Source organism: Dama dama, chromosome 13, assembly GCF_033118175.1.
Source record: "Dama dama isolate Ldn47 chromosome 13, ASM3311817v1, whole genome shotgun sequence".
Classification (NCBI taxonomy): Eukaryota; Metazoa; Chordata; class Mammalia; order Artiodactyla; family Cervidae; genus Dama; species Dama dama.
This window is the reverse complement of record NC_083693.1, coordinates 23122473-23146053: the sequence shown is the minus strand read 5'-3', so window position 1 is coordinate 23146053 and position 23581 is coordinate 23122473. Positions and strand designations below refer to the sequence as shown.

The following is a 23581-nucleotide window of genomic DNA, read 5'->3' as shown; positions in this document are numbered from 1 at the left end:
TGGACAAGGATAAGCACATTCCTGAGACCCCGGCGATGCCCACTGAAGTCAGCCACACTGCCACCCCCAGCCCAGCTCCCAGGAGATCTGGCAAAACCCCACCCAGCTCCTCCACTTCCGACCATGGGACCTCGGGCAGGATCCTGACCTCAGCATCCCTCGTTGGTCCTCACCCACAAAGCAAACAGGTGCCCTGAGCGCCGTAAAGCCCTGGGATCAGGATCCATAACACCCAAATGCAAGGTTTTCAAAAGGCAAAGTAAAGCAAAGAAAACCCACGACGCTCCAAAGAGCAGAAGGCTCACCATGGATGGAGCTCAGCCAGGCCCTGGGCCAGCCCTGGGCAGGCCAGGCCCTGTGCCCTCTGCCCCCGACCCCGCGCCCTTGTCCCAGCCCTGCTGTGTCGCAGGTCACTGCTCCAGGCACAGCCATCACAGCCTGGTACCACGGTGTGCGCTGTCCACGGGCCGGCCCGGGCAATCAGAACCCAGGCTGGGCCACCTTCTACCTGTGTGGTCACAGGCCAGTCAGTCAATCTCCCGAGGCCTCAGCGTCCTCATAAACAAAACGGGCTGAGGACAGGGTCTGTGCCTCACAGCCCAGGGAGGATGAAGTGAGACAAGGCATTCAATAAGCCCACGCAGCAGGCTCTCGGCAAACAGGACTGCAGGTGAAGTGAATCAACAGGGAGTGACTCCCCTTGTGGTCCGGTGGCCAAAACTCTGCACTCCCAGTGCAGGGGCGGTGGGGTTCAACCCCTGGTAGGGAAACTAGGGCCCACATGCCCCAGCTAAAAGATCCTGTGTGCCACAACTAAGACCCAGCACAGCCAAACAAATAAATTTTAAAAAACGAATCAACAAAGAGGAGCTAAACGCGCTGTGGCCTCTCTCATATGACAAGGACTTGGACACATCAGTACTGCTTCCATCACAAGGATTTACGAGCATCAGGAGCTGTAACCCTAGGCTTTTACCTCTGGAATGGTAGACAGTCACCAGGGGCCCCTGGGAAATTGCTGAGCAAGCTTTTCGGTCTCTAGTGTCAGACCTTCTATATGAAGCATGCAGCATTGATTAGGCCATGCTGAGAGTTTATGATGCCACAGGGAACAATATTGTTTTATGACTACTGATGCTCTAGGCATTTATTTCCCCACTATTTTGAATTTTATCCCAAATGCCTAGTATCTTCTGATGTCCCTCTTTAAAAAAAAAAATTGAAACTGTCTATGAGAAACCAGTCAAACCACCACCACCCCCAAATCACAAATAGGGCACTGAAGAATCACATTCTCTAAACCTTCCCACAGGCCGTAAGCCATATGTGCATAGAGACCATGTCAAAGATACATGCAGGGTCTCTTTGTCCCCAGCGCACAAAACTCCTCAAGAAGTTTGCAAAACAGTGAAGACAGAAGTTCACCTTCAAGTAAGAATTTCTTAGGAACAGCAACTTGCTCTTTTCTTGAAGAAAGAGAGTGGTTAGTCCCTCGGTTGTGTCCAGCTCTTTGCAACCGCATGGACTGTAGCCCGCCAGGCTCCTCTGTCCATGGAATTCTCCAGGCAAGAAGACTGGAGAGGGTTGCCATGCCCTCCTCCAGGGGATCTTCCCAACCCAGAGATCGAACCAGAGTCTCCAGCATTACAGGCAGATTCTTCACTGTCTGAGCCACCAGGGAAGCCCAGGGAAGCTCTTTTCTTGCCTAGTATTATTCGTCAAAAACATGATTTGTGAAAGGATTATTTACATAGAAAATATATATATTTATCTACGCCTTTGACATAAAGCCTGCATAGCCGACAGTATTTGCTGCCCGTGGTTCTCTGGGTAGAGACTTTGGGGCATCAGGTATACAGCCTGACAACCCTCTAGCCTCATTACAAAGCAATCTGTCATCCTGCTTCCATCACAGGCAGTGTGTGTGTGTGTGTGTGTGTGTGTGTGTGTGTGTGAAACCACATGGATTTCAAGCATGATGCAGCAAGGTGCAAACACCAAGCCAGGTGGTTAAGAGATAAGAGGGCCACAGGACAGCAGTATTTTGGAAGCAGATTTGTGTGGGAGCTTAAATGCTAACGTGATAAACCCCGCTAGTCCAGATTCTCACCATCAAGATTCTTGTTTTCCCTCCACCTCCTGGCAATGGAGTAAAATAGATCTTTTTATTCTGCCTCAGAGGAGTTACAAACCCTGCCCAATTTAACCTCCAACACCGGATGGAGACATTTAAGCCCAGAAATGGCTCCATACACCCCAGGCAACCCACGACAAAGCCACAAGGAAAACCACCCACCCCCGAGCCCTCTAGACTAGGGTCAAGCCCCGAAAGTATGCTGAACCACACACCACTCCTTTCTCCGGAAGTCTCCTATCTCCGCCCTGATGGGTCACAGCTGTTGGGAGGATCACCTGACTTTGCAAAAGACCTGCCCTTCTGGTAGCTGTGTGCAGAGCAGGGCTGCCCGCTGGGCACACACGCCTGCCAAAGCCTCCGGAACACTAGACCAGGAGACGGCCTGTGGACCCGACGGCTCAAGAAGGCTCCCATAGATGCCCAGAGAGAAATCACCCAGGTGATTTCTGGATGAAGTCACCACTGTTGGGAACCATGTTTCAAACATCATGAGGCTGACAGAATGCAAAATCTGGACAGTAAACCTCAGGCTGCACTTGGAACCTGAAACCTGACTTAATCACTGGTTCTGGAGCAGGACTGGCTGCTGACCCTGGAAGAAGGTTCTGGGGGCTCTGACTTCAGCCCTGCTTCACGGGAATGAATCCCCATCACCCACAGAATCACCTTCCTTCTTCCTGACTGCTTGTGATGAGAAAATTAACCTACTGAGCTTAAAATAAGACCCCTGAACGCTTACCCATGGGAGAAGCTGGAACACAACCCAGCCTCTAGAACACCATGGCCTACTTACTTTAACACCAGCCACTCCAAACCAGGTCACCTGAGAAGATAATTTTAAACCTCAAGATTACACCAAAAGTGTGACAGTTAATTTTATGCATTGACTTGACTGGGCCACAGGGTACCTCAATAAACACTTAAGCACTATTTCTGAATGTGTCCTTGAGAGTGATTCTGGTTGAGATTAACCCTGGAATCGGTAGACTGAGCAAACCATATTGCCCTCCCCAGTGCAGCTGGGCCTCACCCAGTGAGTCAAAGGCCTGAATAGACAAGAAGGACTGACCTCACACAAGGAAGAGAGAATTCCTCTGCTTGGGGGCTGGGACATCACACTTTTTTTTTTTTCCTGCCTTCAGAATTGAAATCTTAGCTCGTCTTAGATTTCTGGCCTGTTTGTGTACACACACACACACATACACAACACACACACACTCTCTTGGTTCCATTTCTCTGCAGAACCCCATCTAATAACCCTCTGCAGGAACCCTCACACACATCAAACACCAGTTCTGAAACAATGAAGACACTGCATTCCCAACAACTCTCTGAGACACGACACCCTTCACAAAAGAGGAGTAATTCCTGCTGTTTTGCTACTGGGTCTGTTAACAAGGGGAAACCAGGGTTGGGAGAGGTTGAAAGAGACTCAGCTTCACCTGTGGCAGGAGCTGTGAGGCTGGCAGAAGAGAGCTCTGGAGGGAGACCATGGCATACAGCTGGAGTCGGCAGGGATGGGGCAGGGGTGGGGGTGGCTCGTGTGCTTCTCAGATTGAAAAGTGGGCTGTTTCCTTACCTTGTGTGAGTCAGAAGCAGGGAAATGCATGCACAGGGTCGATCGGCATTTCCTGCAGACCCTCTGACTCTTGAGCCTCACTGTCCTGGAGTCAGAGAATGGAGTCATCCTGCCTCGGGGAGGAAGACGTGAGATAAGGGAAAACAGACTCGCTGAGAGCGTATACAACCGCGCCGAGGCCTGCTGTCTCTTCAGAATGCTCTAACACAGCCATCGCCAACCTTTTTGGCACCAGGGACCAGCTTCATGGAAGACAATTTTTCCATGGAAGTGGGGAGGGGCAAAGTAGTTTTGATTTCACCCACTGCTCATCTCTTGCTGTGCAACCAGGTTCCTAACAGGCATGAGCCAGTTAGGGTTGGGAATCTCTGGTCTAACTCGTTTTTTCCCTAAGAGGGTGAGCTCCTCCTGAGTGCCCGCTAACCAATTAACATTAAGATCACGCGCAAAACATAAATCATCCTATGAGGCAACGGGCTTCCCACGTGATGCTAGTGGTAAGGAACCCATCAGCCAATGCAGGTTAGACACAAGAGACACGGGTTCAGTCCCTGGATTGGGAGGATCCTCTGGAGGAGGGCATAGAAACCCACTCCAGTATTCTTGCCTGGAGAATCCCATGGACAGAGGAGCCTGGTGGACTGCAATCCATGGTGTCACACAGAGTCGGATAGGACTGAAGGGACCTAGCACACACGCACACACATAAGGCAGAAATGTTATCTCTGTGTTGCTCAGAGAGGTCGACGTCCCCAAGACAGAGAACCAAGGGCTGCCGCAGCACAAACCTCCCTGGAAGGTCACCTTGAACCACCTCACGCCGGCCAAGAGGAAGGCTCCAGTTCTCCACTCACTCTTTCTGCAAGCTCACTCCACACTCCACTAGAGTCCGCCTCCACTTAACTTTAACACCAGGAAACGCTCTGCCCTTGGTATACATTTTTCTGCAACTTGTTGCTTAACACAGCTCACACATTCCTATTTCAAAGCGATCGGGGCAGACTGCTTATAATAAACTCTTTCTAATGCTGACTCCCTCCAGACATGAGTTGGTTTGGGACAGGCCATCCTCCATCTCCTCCCTCCTTTGGGCATCTGTATCCTTTGTGAATCCCCCTGCCCCATGGTCCCTAGGGGATGAGGAGGCCTGACCACTGGCCACACCCCCAGTTCCAGGAGTGGACTTAAAAACAAGTCTGAGTCAAAATCAGTGTATTGCAACCCCAAGGCCATGACTGGAAGGTTGGAGGGAGTATGTGACTAATCGGAGCCAGTGACCTTTGCTAGGCAGGCAGGAAAGGAGGCAGGGGATCACCCAAGTAAGAGCCACCTCGCCACCTTCTAGAAATGGAAAATATCCTTTTCCGGTAAGCAGTCTCTGAGGTGACCTCTAAAAATGGTTTGCTATTCACCTGACCCAGAAAACCCCACAAAATCATGCAAATCAAGAGGTTCAAATCTTCACGTTCACTTTAAGAACACCCGTGAAGCTGCTTAGGCCGTGAAGAGTATGCACATCTGGAAAACCACCATGAATGTGACGGATGTGACTTCAAAGGCGAGATGTGTGTCATTCCAGTGACACAATGGTAGAGCTGGCAGGCGTGCACGGGCCAAACAGTGGGGCTGGATGAAGGGTCGCTGGTGCAAAAAGAGTGCTGAATTTTGACAGCACAAGCTCAGAAATGCAGAGAGTGGTGCTGAATTTACACGCTTAGATGTAGATTCTCTGATCATGGAGCAGGTCCAGGCGAACCAAGCCCCCAAGACGCAGAGCAGGACTTGACAGAACTCAGGGTCGGATCAGCCTGAGCTCTCCCTGCCATTCAGAGAGGATCCACACTGAAAAAGAGCAGAATGTTCCTAAACCAGAAGAGGGGGTCATACCGGAGAAAAAGATACCCTGGAAGAAACTCAAGAAATAAAAACTTAACGGCCTGGGAATAAATGCCACAAAAAAAAATGCAAATAAAAGTTTGTTTGTTTGTTTGTTTTAAAGAAAAGGAAAATAAACCAACATGGAACAGGAGAGACTGGAGGGAGAGACCCTGCTCCAAATCTCCTACGACGCCAGCCCTCCTGACACCAACAAACTACCCTCACTGTCACCAAAGCCCGTCCAGCCAGGGCTTTCGGTCACACACAACCAAGGAACTCTGACCGTCACCGGGTCTCAAAGGAATGTAGGCATAGCTGTGATGATAAACACCGTCTTCTGATTCTCCCACATTTTAACAACAAACCCGCCTGTAAGTAGAATTTTCCCATTTTGTCAAGCCCTTTAAAACCCCAGGACCCTTGTTTCTGGCTCTAGAGGCAAAGAAACATACATATGAAGGATCTTGGTGACGATGCCATCCAAGTTTTCGTTCAGGGCCTACCAGTCAACTGGTTTTCCAAGATGACCAACAGCCCCTTCCCACGGGGCTATTCACCAGCACCCTGGTCTGAGGAAAGGGCAAAGGGGACGTGGCTACAGGGAAGCTGAAGTTCCCTGAGAGTCCCCAAAGGGCAGTGGGTCGGCCTCTGGGACACAGCTCGAGAGGGAGCATCTGGTTCTAGACAGAGGCCCGGGCCAGAGTCAGACTTGGGTTCCTATCTGGTGTCTCTAGTTATGGACCTGCTTCCTCTGGACCTGGGGGCAGCCGCGGGGAGGGGGGAAGACCAGCAGGAGGGCAGCTTGCCACAACAGCCACAGCACCCCCTGCCCAACAGGGGTGAGATTCAGGGAACAAGGAAGGGAAGTGAGAAATGACATGGCTGGCCCATGCTCAACAGCACACCCAAACAGCACACCCCTCTGTGGCCATAATTTTTCTCTTCCAGTGCCAGGTCCTGCGAGACCAGGAGGCCTCCAGAGAGAGACAGCGAACGGTGGTTTTAAACAAATGCCTGTGTTGTGCTCCACAGGACCCAGCAAGACCAGAGAAGCTCTAGAAGAGACAAAGGACCCTTCCACTGGGGCCGAAACACACATTTCTAACAAGACAGAGGAGAAGTCCCAATTCCTTTCCTCTGAAATGTAATCCTACAGCCAGAGGGTTTGTTTACTCAAAGGCTTGCTGGACAGCTGCTCAGAAGCTGGTCTCCCCATGCGCCCTGGAGGCTGGGACACAAGGGGAGCCCAGAGGACCAGCATGGACAGGGGCCTGCTCGCCCAGCCTCCCCTGCGAAGACACACAGAAGAACGCAAAGCCGAATGGGCTCGTCTACTGTCAGAAGTTCAGTCTGGGGGCACAGCTATCGGATCCACAGGCCGAGCGTCCAGAGCCTTGACTCCACCTCAGTCCTTCCAACTCCTCTGTCTGGGAGCCTCCGGCCAAGTCCTCACCTTGAACCTGAATTTCGCATCCACGTTGGCCACCTGCCAAGTGCAGCTGGGTTTCCAGGAGCAGATCTCACCATGGTGGGGGGTGGGAGGGAGACAGGGAGTGAGTGCAAACGAGCTCGCATTTCTTTCTGGAACGATCTTCTACCACTGACCGAGGAGATGGCGCACAACTCCGTGAACGCACTACAAAACCATGATCTGGGCACTTTAAATGGGTGAGCTGCAAGGCATGTGACATCTTACGAAGCTGTCATTAAAAACAGGAGAAAGAGAGGGACTTCCCTGGTGGTTCTGTGGTTAAGAATCCGCCTTGCAATGTAGGGGACGCAGGTTCGATCCCTGGTCGGGGCACTAAGATCCTATGAACCTCGGAACAACTGAAGCCCCTGTTCTGCAACTGCTGGAGCCCACACACTCTGGAGCCCGTGTGCCATAACTAGAGAATCCGCGCACTGCCAAAACATCCCACAGGATGCAAGGAAGAGCCTGTGTGCCACAGTTAAGACCTGACAGAGCCACATACATAAATACTAAAAAATAACAGGAAAGATAGATATATCTGTATGCATGCATATCTACCACATTCATTCATTTCTGTATTTATAAAATCTCTCTCAAAAGAGTCACAAGAAGCTGACAGCATCCGGAGAAGGAAGCTGGGTGGCCCAGGGACAGGGCTGGGAAGGAGCCTGGTCACTGTGCACCCTGGCTCCTCATGAATTTCAAGCCATGTGAATATATGAGCTATTTTTAAAACACAAAAACAAGTAAATAAAATTCAAAGGCAGTAATTCAGGTAAAGATTTAAACAGGCCAGGGGTGTGTCAGGCCTGCCTCTCAGGCAGGAGACCCTTTCCCTGGAGAGGCCCATGGCCCGTGACGCCCCACACGGCCCCATCCCACCCAGAGGCTGCCTGCCGCTCACCTGCTGACAGGAAGAGCCAAACCCAGCATCTCTGGCCTCTCCTCCACCCGAGCTGTGCCCGCTGTGAAGCCCAGTAAAGTCAACAGCTCTATGGCCCAAGGGCCAGCTTTCTGCTGAAACCACACTACTTGTTCCAAGGAACACGCCACCTTTGACATTTGGAAAATTAATAAAGAAGATGAAAACAGAATGTGTAAGGGAGAGGCTGAATCGAGCAGCTGCTGAGAGTCAGCTGCCCGCCTTCATGCTGGGCCGGAGCTTCCGAGGCCCTGAGGACACAGGCCTTTCCTGTTTTTAATGTTTTTGGCTGCACTGGGTCTCTGTTGCAGGGCAATCGCACAGGCTTCAGTGGTTGTGGCACGCGGACTTATGTGCATGTGGGATTTTAGTCACCAGACCAGGGATCGAACTCGCGTTAACCACAGTGGCAGGCAGATTCTTAACCACTGGCCCACCAGGGAAGTGCCTAACCTCTGACCTCTACCCTACAACTTCTCCCTCGGGACGTGACATAACTGAGCCTTCCCTAGACAGCCAAGCAAGCTTGGAAAAAGAGCACGACCCCCAAACCCACTTTCCAGCCCCACCATGGCGGGAAGAAGCAGGTGTAGGAGAGACAGCGACAATAGTGCTACATCTCCCAAGAAGGGGCAACAGCCTGGCATCAACCCCGGGATCAGTGGCAAATCCAAGGCTGGGGAAGTAAAAAGGGAAGTCGCTCAGTCGTGTTGACTCTCTGCGACCCCATGGACTGTAGCCTACCAGGCTCCTCCATCCAAGGGCTCTTCCAGGCAAGAACACTGGAGTGGGTTGCCATTTCCTCCTCCAGGGGACCTTCCTGACCCAGGGATCCAAGCTGGGTCTCCCGCACTGCAGGCAGACTCTTTACCATCTGAGCCACCAAGGAAGGCTGGGAACTGGGGGACAATTCCCAGTCACTGGCCTCCTCCCCATCCTGCCTGGGGCACGGCCCCCAAGCTCTGCCCATCACCTTCCTTCGAAAGCGGCTTAACCGAGCCCAGGCCCGGGGTGATCTGAATCTCACCTGGCTCTGCTCCAGAGAGGCAACTTGAGGCCCTCGGTCACAGGAGACAAAAGCAGCAGGAGCTTTAGGTCCTCGGGCAGCCCATCGCTAACAGGGCTCCGGCCAAGCCCTGCAGAACGCAGGTGTTGCAGAGCCTTCCTGGTACAGGAGCGTCGGTGTCGGTGTCAGGCCCGACCCCTGACCCAGGGCCTCCCCTCCCCACCTCTCCAGGCTCTCTGCGCCAGTGCAGCACCCGGCAAGAGGAATCACGCAAATGCCCCGAGCCGGAAGGCACAGGCGCAGTGCAGCCAACGCTCCGCCCTGGGGTCAAGAAGACGCAAAGACTGGGTCTCGCAAACCCAGATGAGATAGGATCGCACCTACCCAGCTCCTTCCACCCCCGCACACCATTATTCTCACTCGCTACAGGGGCCTTGTGTTTCCATAAATATTCCCATCTGTTGAAAAAAGCAGATCTGGATATTCATGTGAAGACTCCCAATTTGAAGTGTTCTCAATTATCTCAGTTGTTAAAAACACTGTGTGTTTATGTGGAATCTAAAAGAATGACACAGATTAGCTTATTTATAAAACAGAAATAAATTCACAGACTTAGAAAACAAACAGTTACCAACAGGGAATTATATTCACCACAGTAAGTCCTCTACACATAAACAAGTTCCATTTCAAGAGCACGTAAGTCCAATTTGTTCATAAGTCCAACAAAGTTAGCCTCAGGACCCAACTAACACAATCGGCGAGACAGCCCTGTACTGCAATAGGTTTATAATATTCTTCACACAAATAATACTTCAGAAACTAACACAAAAAATAAGGAAAACATTTTTAATCTTAGAGTATAGGACCTTGAAAAGTACAGTAGTCAGTACAACAGCTGGCCTACAGGGGCTGGCGTGGAGTGAGCCGGACAGAAGAGTTCCTGATGGAGGAGGGAGCGGAGCTGGGAGACGGCAGAGCTGAAGCGTCGTCGGCAACAGGAGACGGAGGGCCAGGTGCAGGGTCGCTCACGCCTGATGTGACTGGACATGCAGATGCATGCATGCATTTTAGAAAGTTTGCAACTTGGTTCATATATAGGGGACTTACCATACCTTGTGATAACCTATAACAGAAAAGAATCTGGTAAAGAATATATAGATGTGTGTGTGTGTTTAACTAAATCACTTTTCTGTACACCTAAAACACTTCAAATCTACTCTAAGAAAAAACAAAAACGCTGTGCTGATCAAAACAAAACACAAAAACACACCTGTGAGCCATCAGTCTGCAGCCTCTGACTTAGCTTCCTGACCACAGTTTACTTGGCCCTGGGTGCCACGCATGAGTGATGGAGAACAATACAGTTAAAATCATGGGCCCAGAGAGGCGGACTGGTACGCATGGTCACCTGAGGTCTGGGATCTGCTCAGCAGCAGCTCCAGCACCATGAAGAGGTGCTGGTCGTCACCTGTACAGCCGAGCAGTTCCTTGCCTCTCCTGGCACCGTCCCTGAGGGACTAACAAAGTGACACCATCGTCAGCTGAGCCCAACACCCGCCTGGAGCCCCGAAGGCCCCGTGTTCCTGGGGCTTCCATTCACACAGGACCAGAGGCAACACAGGCCAGCGAACCCCAACCAGCTCAACGACGGCTTGGGGTTCTTCTTCGTAACATCTCAGGGTGACGCCTCCACCCACTCCCCGTTCCTTCCCTCGGTCCCTGGGGGACAGATCCACCTCTCATCCGTCCAAGAAAAAAAACAAGCATGCCCCAGTCTGACCTGTTTGAGAGTCACGTGAAATGTGCTAACAGCAAATGTCCCAAGACCTGTTCCTCCCTCCAGCTCCCCAAGTGTGTTTGCAAAGGGTTGGGTCCACTCTGCCCACATGGGAGGTGCCAGGCGAGGGCAGTGAGGCTAAAGGCAGGGGGAGGAAGCCCCTCAGGGCAGCTCCGCTGGTTCACGGGCAGCAGCACGAAGACCAGGAGGGACTCTCTGGTGAGGCCACGGGGCCCACACACAGCCTGGAAATTCTGGGGTCGCTGTGCTTGTGACACACGTCTTCAGTGACCCTCTCAGCATCCCTGTGCCCCTGCCACGCGGCAGTGGGTCGGCCCTTGCCACCACCAGCCCCACTCAGGGCCAGCCACTTCTCAAGGGCACTCCCAACCTCTCCACCCCAGGCCGAGACATCCAGTGGTGTGGCTGGCATTTCTGCGGCAATTCTGTCACCCTCTTTCTCACCGAGCCTTCTCCCCTGCCAGACCACCCCTTCACTAAGGTGAGGAGGATGTTGGATCAGAAACCAGACCCCTGGGACTCCCCTGGTGGTCCAAGGACTGAGCGTCTGTCATCCAATACAACCGACCCAGGTTCCATCCCTGGTCTGGGAAGATGCCACACGCCGCGGAGCAACTAGGCCTGTGCCCCGCAACGACTGAAGCCCGCACGGTCTAGCGTCCACGCTCAGCAACAAGAGAAGCCACAGCACTGAGAAGCCCACACACCGCAATGAAGACCCAGCACAGCCATAAATAAATCCATGAAGAAAGAAATCAGACTCCTGTCCTTCACCAGCCTCGCGGCCGTGAGCAAGACACCCCATCACTCTGCACCTTGATTTACTCATCTGTCAAACGGGATTCGGACAGGACACTCCGAGGAACGAGGAAACATATAAAGTGTGTGACACAGAGCCTGCTACACAGTGTGGGCTTAATATTAGTTGCTGTTATTATTATTGTCAGCATGACTTCCAAGTGATCGTTTTCGCAAACACTGTCCACCGCAAAACCTGCTTGGCCAGCTGGTCCTGGAAGAGCCTCTATTTCTCCTCCCACCCCGTCAAGTCCTAATCCTCCTCACTTCTCCCCACATGCCCTTCCCTGACCACTGTGTCCCCCACCAAAGTCCCTGGGGCTTTGATAGGTCCTTCTGCAACTTCTCAGTACTGCTTTTGACACATGACTCCCTACAGAATTGGACTGTTTTTAACCTGCCAAGTAAAATCACACAAAGGCATCGTCCCCTCTCCCAAACTGAACTAGAAACCCCTCACTCTGACTGTTTCTTCCACCACTTCTAGTCCTCCAGTGAAAGTGAAAGCGTTAGTCACTCAGTCGTCCAACTCTTTGTGACCCCATGGGTTGTACCTCTGTCCACGGAATTCTCCAGGCAAGAATACTGGAGCAGGTTGCCATTTCCTTCTCCAGTTGGTCTCATTAAACACACTGGAAGGATCTCTCCATCCACTCAGCCATGCTGTCTGCTGGCTCGGGGAGACCCAAATGACCAGGCTAAAGCCAAGCCCACCACATCTTGGAGACCCAGAAAGGACCAGGCTGAGCATTAGCACACCTGGTCTAGAGCCTTACTCTTCCAGCAAACTCACTGAGTGAGCGTGAGAAACCCTTCCCATTTCTGGGCCTCAGTTTCCTCATCTGCGCTATGGGTAGAAGAAGCAACACCAATGGAGTTCTGAGTGCAAAGAAACCCCACACCCCAGAGATTACAAGCCCCCAAGGCCCTCCCAGGCCTGAGGAGCCTGTCCAGGCTCTGCTACAGCCCCTCTTCTGCTCCACACCTGCTAACGAGAAGGGACTGCCTTCTCCCTGCACCCTGGGGATGAAGTCTGGATTCCTGGCAGATTGCCTTAGATTAAATCCAGATTTTTTTAAAGTGAAACCATGCCAACATGATTCTAAACTGATGGTTGCAGAATTTCCCTTTGTAAACAGAACCAAAACATCAGCCACAAAACTAAAATTCCACTCACAGCCCATGAAACCTTCTCTGCTTAAATCCTGGAGGGCTTCCCTCCTGAGACACTCTCCTTACAGAATCTCCTGCAGACATTGACACTGGAGACCTCCACCCCACCCCTACTGGTGGCCCGCCATACCTCAAGAAGAGCCTGTGTTTGCAAAACCCCCAGACTCAATAGGTACATGGACATGAGAGTTTGTGAGCAAAGTCAGCTAATCCGGAGGGCTCAGGTTCAAATTAAAGAGGGATTTTCATCCCTTTCCGATTTGATAGAAGAACTCAGCAGCAGGCCCTGGGGTCCCACAGGCCTGTTAATAAGGACAGTCATAAGGCACTCCTTCCCCAGGGAAATTCAGTAGTGGGGGGGACAGACCCTCTGTGGGGTCCTCAGTGTCCAGGGAGGCTCACACAGGCTAAAGAGTCACCAGTTTCATTTCTGAAAGCCCCAGAAGCAGATTCATCTGTCTGACGATCCTGGCTATATGGCTGAATCCTCATTGACTGGCAGAAGCAAGACCAAAAGGTTGGGCATAAATTACGTCTGCTTTTAGGATCATTTTTTCAATATAATAGGAGACGCCTGGCTGCTCAAAGGTGAGCCAGGGACTTGATGGACCCGGTCTCACTGCAGACACCCCGACAGCCCTGAGCAGCAGGCACTTTAATTAGCCCTGGGAAGCAGAAGCAGAAAAGTCAGGTGACCTGCTCACGGAGACGACCAGGAGGCGCCCACCTGCACCATTGGCGTCTGGGGCTGGCATCTCTGTTGAGCGGGTCTGTCCTGGGCACTGGGGGTGCCCACCAGCATCACCTCTGGCCACAAAATGCCCCCTCCCCAATATGACAACCAAAAACGTGCCCAGAAACTGCCAGATGATTTGAATTTGGGAGATAAAATAGACATATTTTGGTCTATAGACATATTTGGTCATTTGGGGCCAAACGACCCCAAAGCAGGCAGAATCCACCCCAGGAAAGAAACACTGAGAGACCTTGTTCCTCCCACATGCAGTGACTTCCTCTCTTTCTTTTAAATTTTCATTGGAAGAAAGTTTTACCGCGTTGGCGTTAGTTTCCACTGTTACAGCAAAGCGAACCAGTCAAATGTACACCTGTACCCCCTGTTTTTTTAATTTCTTCTCATTTCGGTCAGCACAGAGCCCTAGGCAGACCTCTCGGTACGGTCTGACTATACAGCAGGTTCCCGTCAGCAATCTGGTTTATTTTGCTGTTGCTGTTGACCAGTCACCTAGTCGCGTCTGACTCTTTGGGACCCCACGGACCGCAGCACTCCAGGTGACGAAGGTCCCTCACCACCTCCCGAAGTTTGTCCCTTGTGTCGGTGATGCCATCCAGCCATCTCATCCTCTGATGGCCCTCTTCTCCTTCTGCCCTCAGTCTTTCCCAGCATCAGGGACGTTTATACCATGTGTAAAACAGAGGCTATTACACGGAGCATCAACAGTGTATATACGCCAACCCCCAATCTCCCGATTCCCCCCACCTCCCTTTCCCCCTTTGGTGTCCATGCATCTGTTTTCTTCCTTCTCTGCATCTGTGTCTCTGCTTCTGCTCTGTAAATAAGATCGTCTTTGCCAGTTTTTTTCAGATTCCACATATACGCATTACTATACTACATTTGTTTTTCTCTTTCTAACTTACCTCACTCTGGTTGACAGTCCCTTTTTTAACCTGGTGGAGATCTCAATCAAGGGCATGCTCCCTCCCCTCTTTGCTTTTAATCTGGATTTTTACTGGGTTAGACCTATTTAACAGTTTCTTCACTGTGGTGTATAAAATTAAACACCCATGGGAACTGAATCATAGTACAAACTTCCAAGAAGACCAGTAAGTCCTGGGGGTGGAGCGGGAACCGCGACTATAGCTAACACTGCTCTGTAATAGACAGGCAAGTCTCTAAGAGAGTAGACCACAAAATTCCTCATTACCAAGAAAAAAAAACTATCTCTTTCCTTTTCGGGTATCTATCAGAGATGATGGATGTTAACTATGTTTATTGTGGTCATCATTTCATGATGTAAATAATCAAGTCATTATGCTGTCCATGGAAACTTACATAGCGTGGTATGTCTGTGTTATCTCCACAGAACCGGAAAACAAAGGAAAAAAGGAAATCATTTTGCAAAGCAAAAACTAAGATAGATATGTTTCAGAGCTATCACTCTTCCCTTAATTCAAAACTTTAGCCAAGCAATTAAAAAGGACCTTCTGATAAACAAGAAGGTACAGTATAGGGAACTGTTTTCAATAGCCTGTGATAAACCACATGGAAAAGACTGTGATAACGAATATCTATGTGTATAACTAAGTCACTTTGCCGCACAGCAGTAATTAAACACAACATTGAGAATCAATCATACTTCAATAAAATTTTTTTAAATGACCTCCTGGTGCTCCACAAGCACCACAAACCCAGAGTCATAAAAAGGGGTTTAACTTTGTAACCAGGGCCCTGCCCCAAACTCTAATTTATTAAAATAATATTTATACACTAATGAGCAATAACTAAAAACATTTCAGAATACTTGCCCCCAAATCCTGAAAGTATTAAGCTTCTATATTTTCTCTTAAATAACTTTCATTCTCGGGACAAACAATGGGAGATGTGGGGATCCCAGGAGAAGCAGGAAATGTTCTGGCTCCTTTTCAAAGACCTGGCTTAGTAATTAACTAAGCTCCTGCGGTTCCAGCGTCTTCAGGCTCTGACGGCGTGTATCTTTGCCATTGATCCAAGTGTGACAGCTGGGCAATAACAGATCACCTAGAATTTGTCTTCCTCCTCTTCCCCCAGGAAGCACCAAAACAAACCCTCCTTTCAGATAGGACAATTTTACAGAGCTTTTGAAATAACGGGGTGGGCACACAGCCAGCAGAGATCTGGGGGAAACCTGGCCTGGCAAGAGAGCCGGGAGCTCCCCAGGACGAGGGAAGGAGCGCGTGGCCTCAAGAGGCACTCTGTGACTTGTCTCCACCTTGCTTGTGAGACACCACAGTAAAGTCAGATGCCCCCTGGCTCTCAAAGGGTAGAGCCTGATCTCAGAGAGCGTGGGGCGGGGGAGGGTAAATGGTTCTGATCAGCAGCTACTGGGCTTTACACACATCATCCCCGAGTCCACACAACCCCATGAGAGGCATCCTGACATCCAAACCCAGAGGAGTTTTCTACTTCCTAAACACAGCTTCTTTGTTGATTTCCTTCCAGCTCTCATAGCCATGTAACCAGTAACAGATCCAGGAGGGCAGGTCTACTGTGAGCCAGGCAGAACTGCACACACACACACACATACACATACACACACATACACACATGCATACACACATACACACGCATGTACATATGCATACATACATACACAGAGATACGCATGCACATGCACACACACGCATACACACACATACACACGTGCATACACATACACATGTACACGCACATACACACACATACACATACACAGACGTGTGCACAGGCACACACGCACACACACACATACACATACACACGTGTGCACAGGCACACATGCACACACATACACAGACACATGTATACACACACATACATGCATACACACACATACACACGTACACACACATACACATGTACATGCACATACACACATACACACATACACACACGCGTGCACAAGCACACACACATACATACACGCACAAACACATGTACACATACACACATACATGCACACACATACACACGCACGTACACACACACATACAAACACACTCATACACGCACGCATACATACATACACACATACACATACACACACATGTACACACACACATAGACACACGTACACACGCATACATACACACGCACGTGCACACACATACACACATACACACGCATGTACATATGCATACATACATACACAGAGATACGCATGCACATGCACACACACGCATACACACACATACACACGTGCATACACATACACATGTACACGCACATACACACACATACACAGACACAGATGTGTGCACAGGCACACACACATACACACGTGTGCACAGGCACACATGCACACACATACACAGACACATGTACACACACATACACACGCATACACACACATACACACGTACACACACATACACATGTACATGCACATACACACATACACACATGCGTGCACAAGCACACACACATACATACACGCACATACACATGTACACATACACACACATACATGCACACACATACACACATACACACGCGCATACACACGTACACACACATACAAACACACTCATACACGCACGCACACATACATACACACATACACATACACACATACACACACATGTACACACGCACATAGACACACGTACACACGCATACATACACACGCACGTGCACACACATACACACATACACATGTATACACACTCATACACATACATGCACGCACGCACACACATACATACACACACATACACATGTACACACATACATACATACACACATACAGATATGCACGCACACATACACACACCTACACATATACACACATGCACACACATACACATGCACACACATACACATGCACACACATACACATGCACACACATGCACACATATGCATGCACGCACACATACACATATACACATGCACATACACATATGCACACACACATACACACACACACACACACACACGAAGGTACCCTCACCAGCAGGTACTAAAACTGCCTTTCCCTCCTCCAAGTTTCTCTCCAGTCTTAAAATAGTTTTCCATAATGATTCCAATACATGAAAAAGCTGTAAATGATTCTGCAGATAGGACATCAGATTGATTAATACGTATGGGAGATAAATTTAATTACAAAAAGAATATGAATGGGAAGAGACGGTGGCTCAACCTCAGAAAGAAGTGGAGATCTGCAAAAGCAAGCAGAGAGGTACCCAGTCACGCCCGGGGGGCTAAGACAGCAGACCCCGAAAGTTCTCACTCCCAGGAAAAAATCTGTTTTTTGTTGGAAAACATTGTGAGATAATACTAAGCGTCAGATATGATGGGAGGATCTGAGAGCCCCAGATACTGATGGTGGGAGGGTAAGCTGACACAGCCTCAAGGAAACCAAGTTAAGAGCACCTCTGGGACCTAGAAGCCCCACTGCGAGGGGTCCACCCCAGACTCTTACACAGGCTCTCAGGAGAACATGTTTCAGGGGGCAGCAAACAGTTTAGTGCACAGAGAGAAAATGAATAAATGTCCGTTGAAAGGAAATTCAGACAATGTAGAAATACATCATAAACAATAAGCACATAATAAATAATAAAGAACCATGCGGACATAGAGAACAGACGTGTGCACACAGCAGGGGAAGGAGAGTGTGGGAATTGAGAGAGTAGCACTGAAACATATACATTATGTTTACGTGTGTAAAACAGACAGCCAGTGGGAAACTGCCGTATAACACAGCTCAGCCCAGCGCTCTGTGACAACCTAGAGAGCTGGGGTGGGTGGGGGGTAGGAGCGAGGTTCAGGAGGGAGGGGACGTATGTATGCCTAAGGCTGATTCATGCTGACATACAGCAGAAGCCAACAAAACGTTGTAAAGCAATTATCCTCCAATTAAAAAAAATTTTTTAAGTATCTCCCACAGTCACATGTATACACACAAAAATTTCTTTGCACATTCATATATACAAATTTCTTTATTTGATGAGCTCATACTACACATGCTTTTAGCAACCTGTTCCACTTAACAGTATATAGTGTTATACCAACATCATTTTTCTCAGCTGCACCGTATTCCGTTATAAAGACTACCATAATTTATGTAACCAACTGTTAGATACCAAGCTTCCTTAAACATTTTCACTATTAAACAGAACTGCTCTGAACTTCAATGGTCATGCCTCTTTGCTTCCTCTTTGAAGTAATAAAATTTGAAGTAAAGAATAGATATCGCAGTAAACAATGTGTGTACCTTAGAAATGGAATTGCTTGATAAAAAGTATATACCTTTCTTTGCTTCTAAGTTTAACAGTTTCCTTGGATCCATATTCTTTCTGCTGTCTGGTAAAGTGACTCATTCAGGGAAAACGGACACGTGGGCTGGGGTTCTATATAAGCAATAACACATACTACCCTCTTCCCCTCTTGTCCGTATCCATCGTCATAGAAATGGTGGCCCCCATCCAGACAAACTCCTATCTCACAGGCTCCCTGCACCAGCCACATAGCTCATCACAGAGACATTCTAGGAAGCACCAACAAGGCAAAATACTTAGGGGTTCATTCATTTGCTAAAAATATCCGTATTAGATGCCAGCTTGGAGCCCCAGGAGGCGTTAGAGAGGCACAGATGAGTACGGGCCAGTCTTGTTCTTAGGAGCCCTCCCCCGGGACCTTCAGTGACGCTCTTGACTCCCGAGTAGAAAATTCAAATCTCGAGTGTGCTCTGGGAGAACCAGGGGGCCCGGGCTGGGGGGCTTCTCAGAGGAGGTGACGCACAGGCAGGCAACCAGCAGTGAGCTGGTCATGAAGTCTTGATGGCAGAGGGGACTTGACGCAGATGATCATCAGAGTGACATGCGGTCCTAAGGCCACAAGACACCCCTGGAGAACCCCCGGACGTCCATCAGGGCTGGGGCAGCCGGCAGAGCTGAGATGGAGGCTTGAGAGGGAGCAGGACCCCAGGTGCGAAAAGCTTGCTGGTAGGTACACTAAGGAGCCTGTGCCTGCGGGGATGGGTGGGCAGAAGGGATGCACGGGAGTGGGGCCAAGGTTGGCTGCGGGAACACCAGCCTGAAGGGCACTGCTGTGACTCTGGAGACAGAGCGAAGTGAGCCGGAAGCACCAGCAGGTGGGGGCGCGCCCCGGGGGAGGGGTGTGGCCCAGGTGAGATGTCTCAGGGAGACTGGGGGGCAGAATGGCCAGGACGTGTTCACTGCAGGCAAAGGAGCTAGGAGGGTGCCCAGCCAGGGCAACAGGCCTTCAAGGAGCCTGATGAAGGCAGCCTGCAGGGTCCCGTGGAAAGGTCACAGAACAGACCCTGGGCTTGCACTGTTCTAGAATCTACTGCATAACTTACTGCACTCCCTGGGCTTCCCTGGTGGTTCAGACAGTAAAGAATCTGCCTGCAATGCAAGAGATCCAGGTTCGATCCCTGGGTGGGGAAGATCCCCTGGAGGAGGGCATGGCAGCCCACGCCAGTATTCTTGCCTGGAGAATCCCCAGGGACATAGGAGCATCGCGGGCTACAGTCCATGGGGTCACAAAGAGTCAGACACGACTGAGCAACTAACACTGTCACTGAGACGCAATTTTCCTCTCCGCCAAGGGGCACATGGGGCCCGACTGTCTACCATCAAGGCATTTCCCAGCTGTCAGATGCTGTAAGTCCCCATCCACACCAGAACCGGGGTGCCGGCTGTCCTCCCTGGAAACTCAACCCCACAAGAAAGCCATACCGGCCTCTCCTGAGAAGTCAGACCCGCTCTCTGCATTCGGCTCACTGGCCGGCAAGGGCCCGTCCTCTCCAGCTCAGACGCGCACCCTCACATCTGGCCGCAGGCTGCTGACTGTTCTCCCCCCTCTCCTGGGTAATAAGGAGCAGACTGGCAAAATAGTTCAAATACCTTCTGAAAAAGTACACCGCCTTGTGGGCTGGGCGGCCTATTTTGAGCAAAATGCTTCAAACCCCCAGGCTCAGAGCAGCTCTGGGGCATCCATGCTCAACGCAACTGAGAGATCAGGAAGGCAGTAAAGGATGACGGCCACATCCGATGATGGCCAGGCCATGCCTGGGACGTGCCCACCCTCCAGGACCGTCTGCTGAGCGTGGGAGCCACCAGCCTGACGTGAGAAGGGCCGTCTGGAAGATGAACAAGGTTGGGGCTGGGGGTGGCCAGGAAGGGAAATGACCTCCTGGCTCCGATGTGCAAGAAAACAACCCAGAGGAAGGGGTGTGGGAGCCAGGCCCTGCAGTCAAGGCAAGCGTGCAGCAGGGCCAGGCCCAGGAGCAGAAAATCCACAAGCCGGCAGCCGGGAGTGTAAGGAGAGAAGTGACAAGCGGTCCAGAGGGCTGGTGGATGGCCTCAAGGTGCTCTGGGGCTAATTTCAAGGCGCCCGAATGCCACACCCAGGTAGTGGCTACAGGGAGCCACTGAAGTTTGCAAGCAGAGGAAGGAGGGCAGGGGGAAGGATGGGGCACAGAGGGGATCACGGGATCAGCACAGAGAGGAACAATGTGGCTGGAGCCAGGAGAGGGGAGGAGAGGGGATGGAGGAGGGGAATGTGGGCCCACAGTGCCCCCTTCTCCATTTTTTCAGGACCACAGGCATATTTAATCCTGTGGACCCACAAAGAAACACCTTGCCTCCAAGTCACACACTGATCAACAGCAAACCTCAAGGGACAGCTCCCAGACCTTGCCTTTGCAGATCTGGTTTCTGCTCCTGCCCTGAAAATGCTCGCAAGCCCCTGGCCCCAAACCTCCAACAGCTGATCAAACACCCAAACACTCTGTGTAAACTCGGAAGGGGAGGGAACAGGCTGTGAAAAACTGACACACATACGCCCAGATTTCCCGGAGGCCTGCCTGAGTAACAGGATACATTTGGTTCATTTCCTGAAAAACTAGAATTTCCCAGCCATGGGGGGGAAATGCAGCCCTCCCTGCATCGCCTGTAGCCCTCTCCAGCGCCCTACTCCAGACACTTTCTCCCTGAACTTGAGCAACCTACAACAGCCTCTCTAAGATCTCTCACATCCCTGAGAATCTTCACTGCGATAGTTCATTCAGGCACAGAGGTAGGCAGAAAGTCACTGAGGCCACCAAGGGCCACCAAACGTCCTGGAGCCCAGCTCCAACTCTCTGGCTCAAAAAAGTGTGCCTCCAACAGGTATCCTGGGATCAGCCCACCCGACAGACACTGCTTTTTTGGTAGCAGAACCAAAGAAAAGAAAAAAAGCAGGTGGCACATCAGGGACCCTCAAAGGAAACAGAGGGTGGGGTAGCAAGGTGGGTAAGGTGGACCTGGGTTCGGATCCTACTTCCACCATTGAGTTTACTTGGATAAGCCACCTTGCCTCTCTGGAAAATGTTTCATCTGTGAAATGGGTATAAAAATAAGATCTGTGTAAGGCTGTCAGAATTCGAAGCGCTACTGTTAGTGTTAAGCATTAGTAGAAAGTTAAAGGGAATTCAATATTTTATATATGTATAATTTTACGTGTACATATGCATGGGCCTCCCCGAATGGCGCTAGTGGTAAAGAATCCACCTGCCAATGCGGGAGACCTAAGAGCCACGGGTTCAGTCCCTGGGTCGGGAAGATCCCCTGGAGGAGGGCATGGCCAGCCACTCCAGTCTTCTTGCCTGGAGAATTCCATGGACAGAGGAGCCTGGGGGGCTACAGTCCATGGGGTCGCAAAGAGTAGGACATGACTGAGTGGCTGATCACATATCTGTATATACACATATGGGTACATTGATCGTTCAAACGGGAGAAAACTCCTAGTGTGCCACAGGGAAAAAGCCTGCGGCGCAGGGCCGGGAGTGCCAGGGTAGCACAAGCGCAGCCAGCCGCGGGGGCCGGAGCGTCTGATGTGCGCGCTGATGCCACGGGCGCGGTGACAGCGGGGCGGCGGGCCGGGTTGGCCCGCGGGGCTGCAAAGGGGCGGCGGACCCACCTGAAGACTCGCAGCAGCAGGCAGGCGATGAGGAAGGCGGTGAAGGCGCACGCCACGATCACGGCCGCCTTCAGGGTGGGCAGGTCGCGGAGCAGGCTGGAGATGCGGGTCACCAAGGCGTCGCCGCTGCTGTTGGAGCCGCCGCCGCCGCCCGCCGCCTCCCCGGACCCGGTGCCGGTGGCGTTCCCGGGCCCTGGGCCGGGCGGCGGCCGCGGCTGGCGCTCGGCTCCGGGCTGCGGAGGGCCGGCGGACTGGGCTCTGCTGGCGCGGGCGGCGGGCGCGCCCAGGAGCGCGAGCAGGAGCAGCAGCGGCAGCAGCCGCGCGGGAGGCGGCGGGGCGCGCATGGTGCGGGCGGCGGCGCGGGGGCCGGGCTGGGCGCGCGCGGCCGAGCCCCGAGTCCCGCAGCGGCGCCGAGGCCTGCCCCGGGTCCTCCCGCGGCGGAGCCAGGCGGCTGCGCGGTGCTTGGCAGGAAGCTGCGGCGCCCGGAAGAGTCCGCGCCGCCCGCGGCCGCGGCCGCCGCCGCCACCAACACGTTGCACCGAGTCATTCGACGGGCCGCGGCCCCACGTGGGCGGGGCAGGCCACCAGGCCGCGTGCGGGCTGCGCTGTTCCCCCGGGGACCTGGGACACCCTGGGAGAAGTAGCAATCGCCAGGAGCTGTGCGGCACGTTGCACATTTTATCTATTTGATATCATCAGCCCCCTTAGGAGACAGGTATTGCTGTTACCCTTCTTTAAGAGTTGATTTTGCTCCCAGCAACTCAGATTGTGCCAGACAGAAAATCAAAGACTTCATTCTACAGAGGCGGAAACTGAAACCTCCGAAGTGAATGAAGTGTGCGGCCGAATGCCCTGTTCACTGCGTGCGTTTATAGTTCAGCATCTCCCCAATTAACTTCTTTTTTCCTAAGAGTTTCCTATCTCATGGCTTCGATATTTCAGACATTTTCCCCCTCTGCTTCTGGACTAGATTGTGCTGCGTGCTAAGTAGCATCAGTCGTGACTGATTGGGACCCTATGGACTGTAGCCCACCAGGCTCCTCTGTGCATGGGATTCTCCAGGCAAGAATACGGGAGTGGGTTGCCAGGCTCTCCTCCAGGGGATCATCTTCTCAACCCAGGGATCCAACCCAGGTCTC

At 51.5% G+C, this 23581-nt stretch overlaps 1 protein-coding gene across 1 annotated transcript in view; it reads right to left on the bottom strand.

Moving 5' to 3' along the window:
• FAM174B (family with sequence similarity 174 member B) overlaps nucleotides 1–22786 on the bottom strand; it is a 40156-nt gene extending 17370 nt beyond the window's left edge. The window contains exon 1 of the mRNA XM_061159591.1: nucleotides 22443–22786. Within this exon, the coding sequence (XP_061015574.1) occupies nucleotides 22443–22786 (344 nt within the window). The remainder of the gene's footprint in view (nucleotides 1–22442) is intronic.
• Nucleotides 22787–23581: the final 795 nt, after the last annotated feature.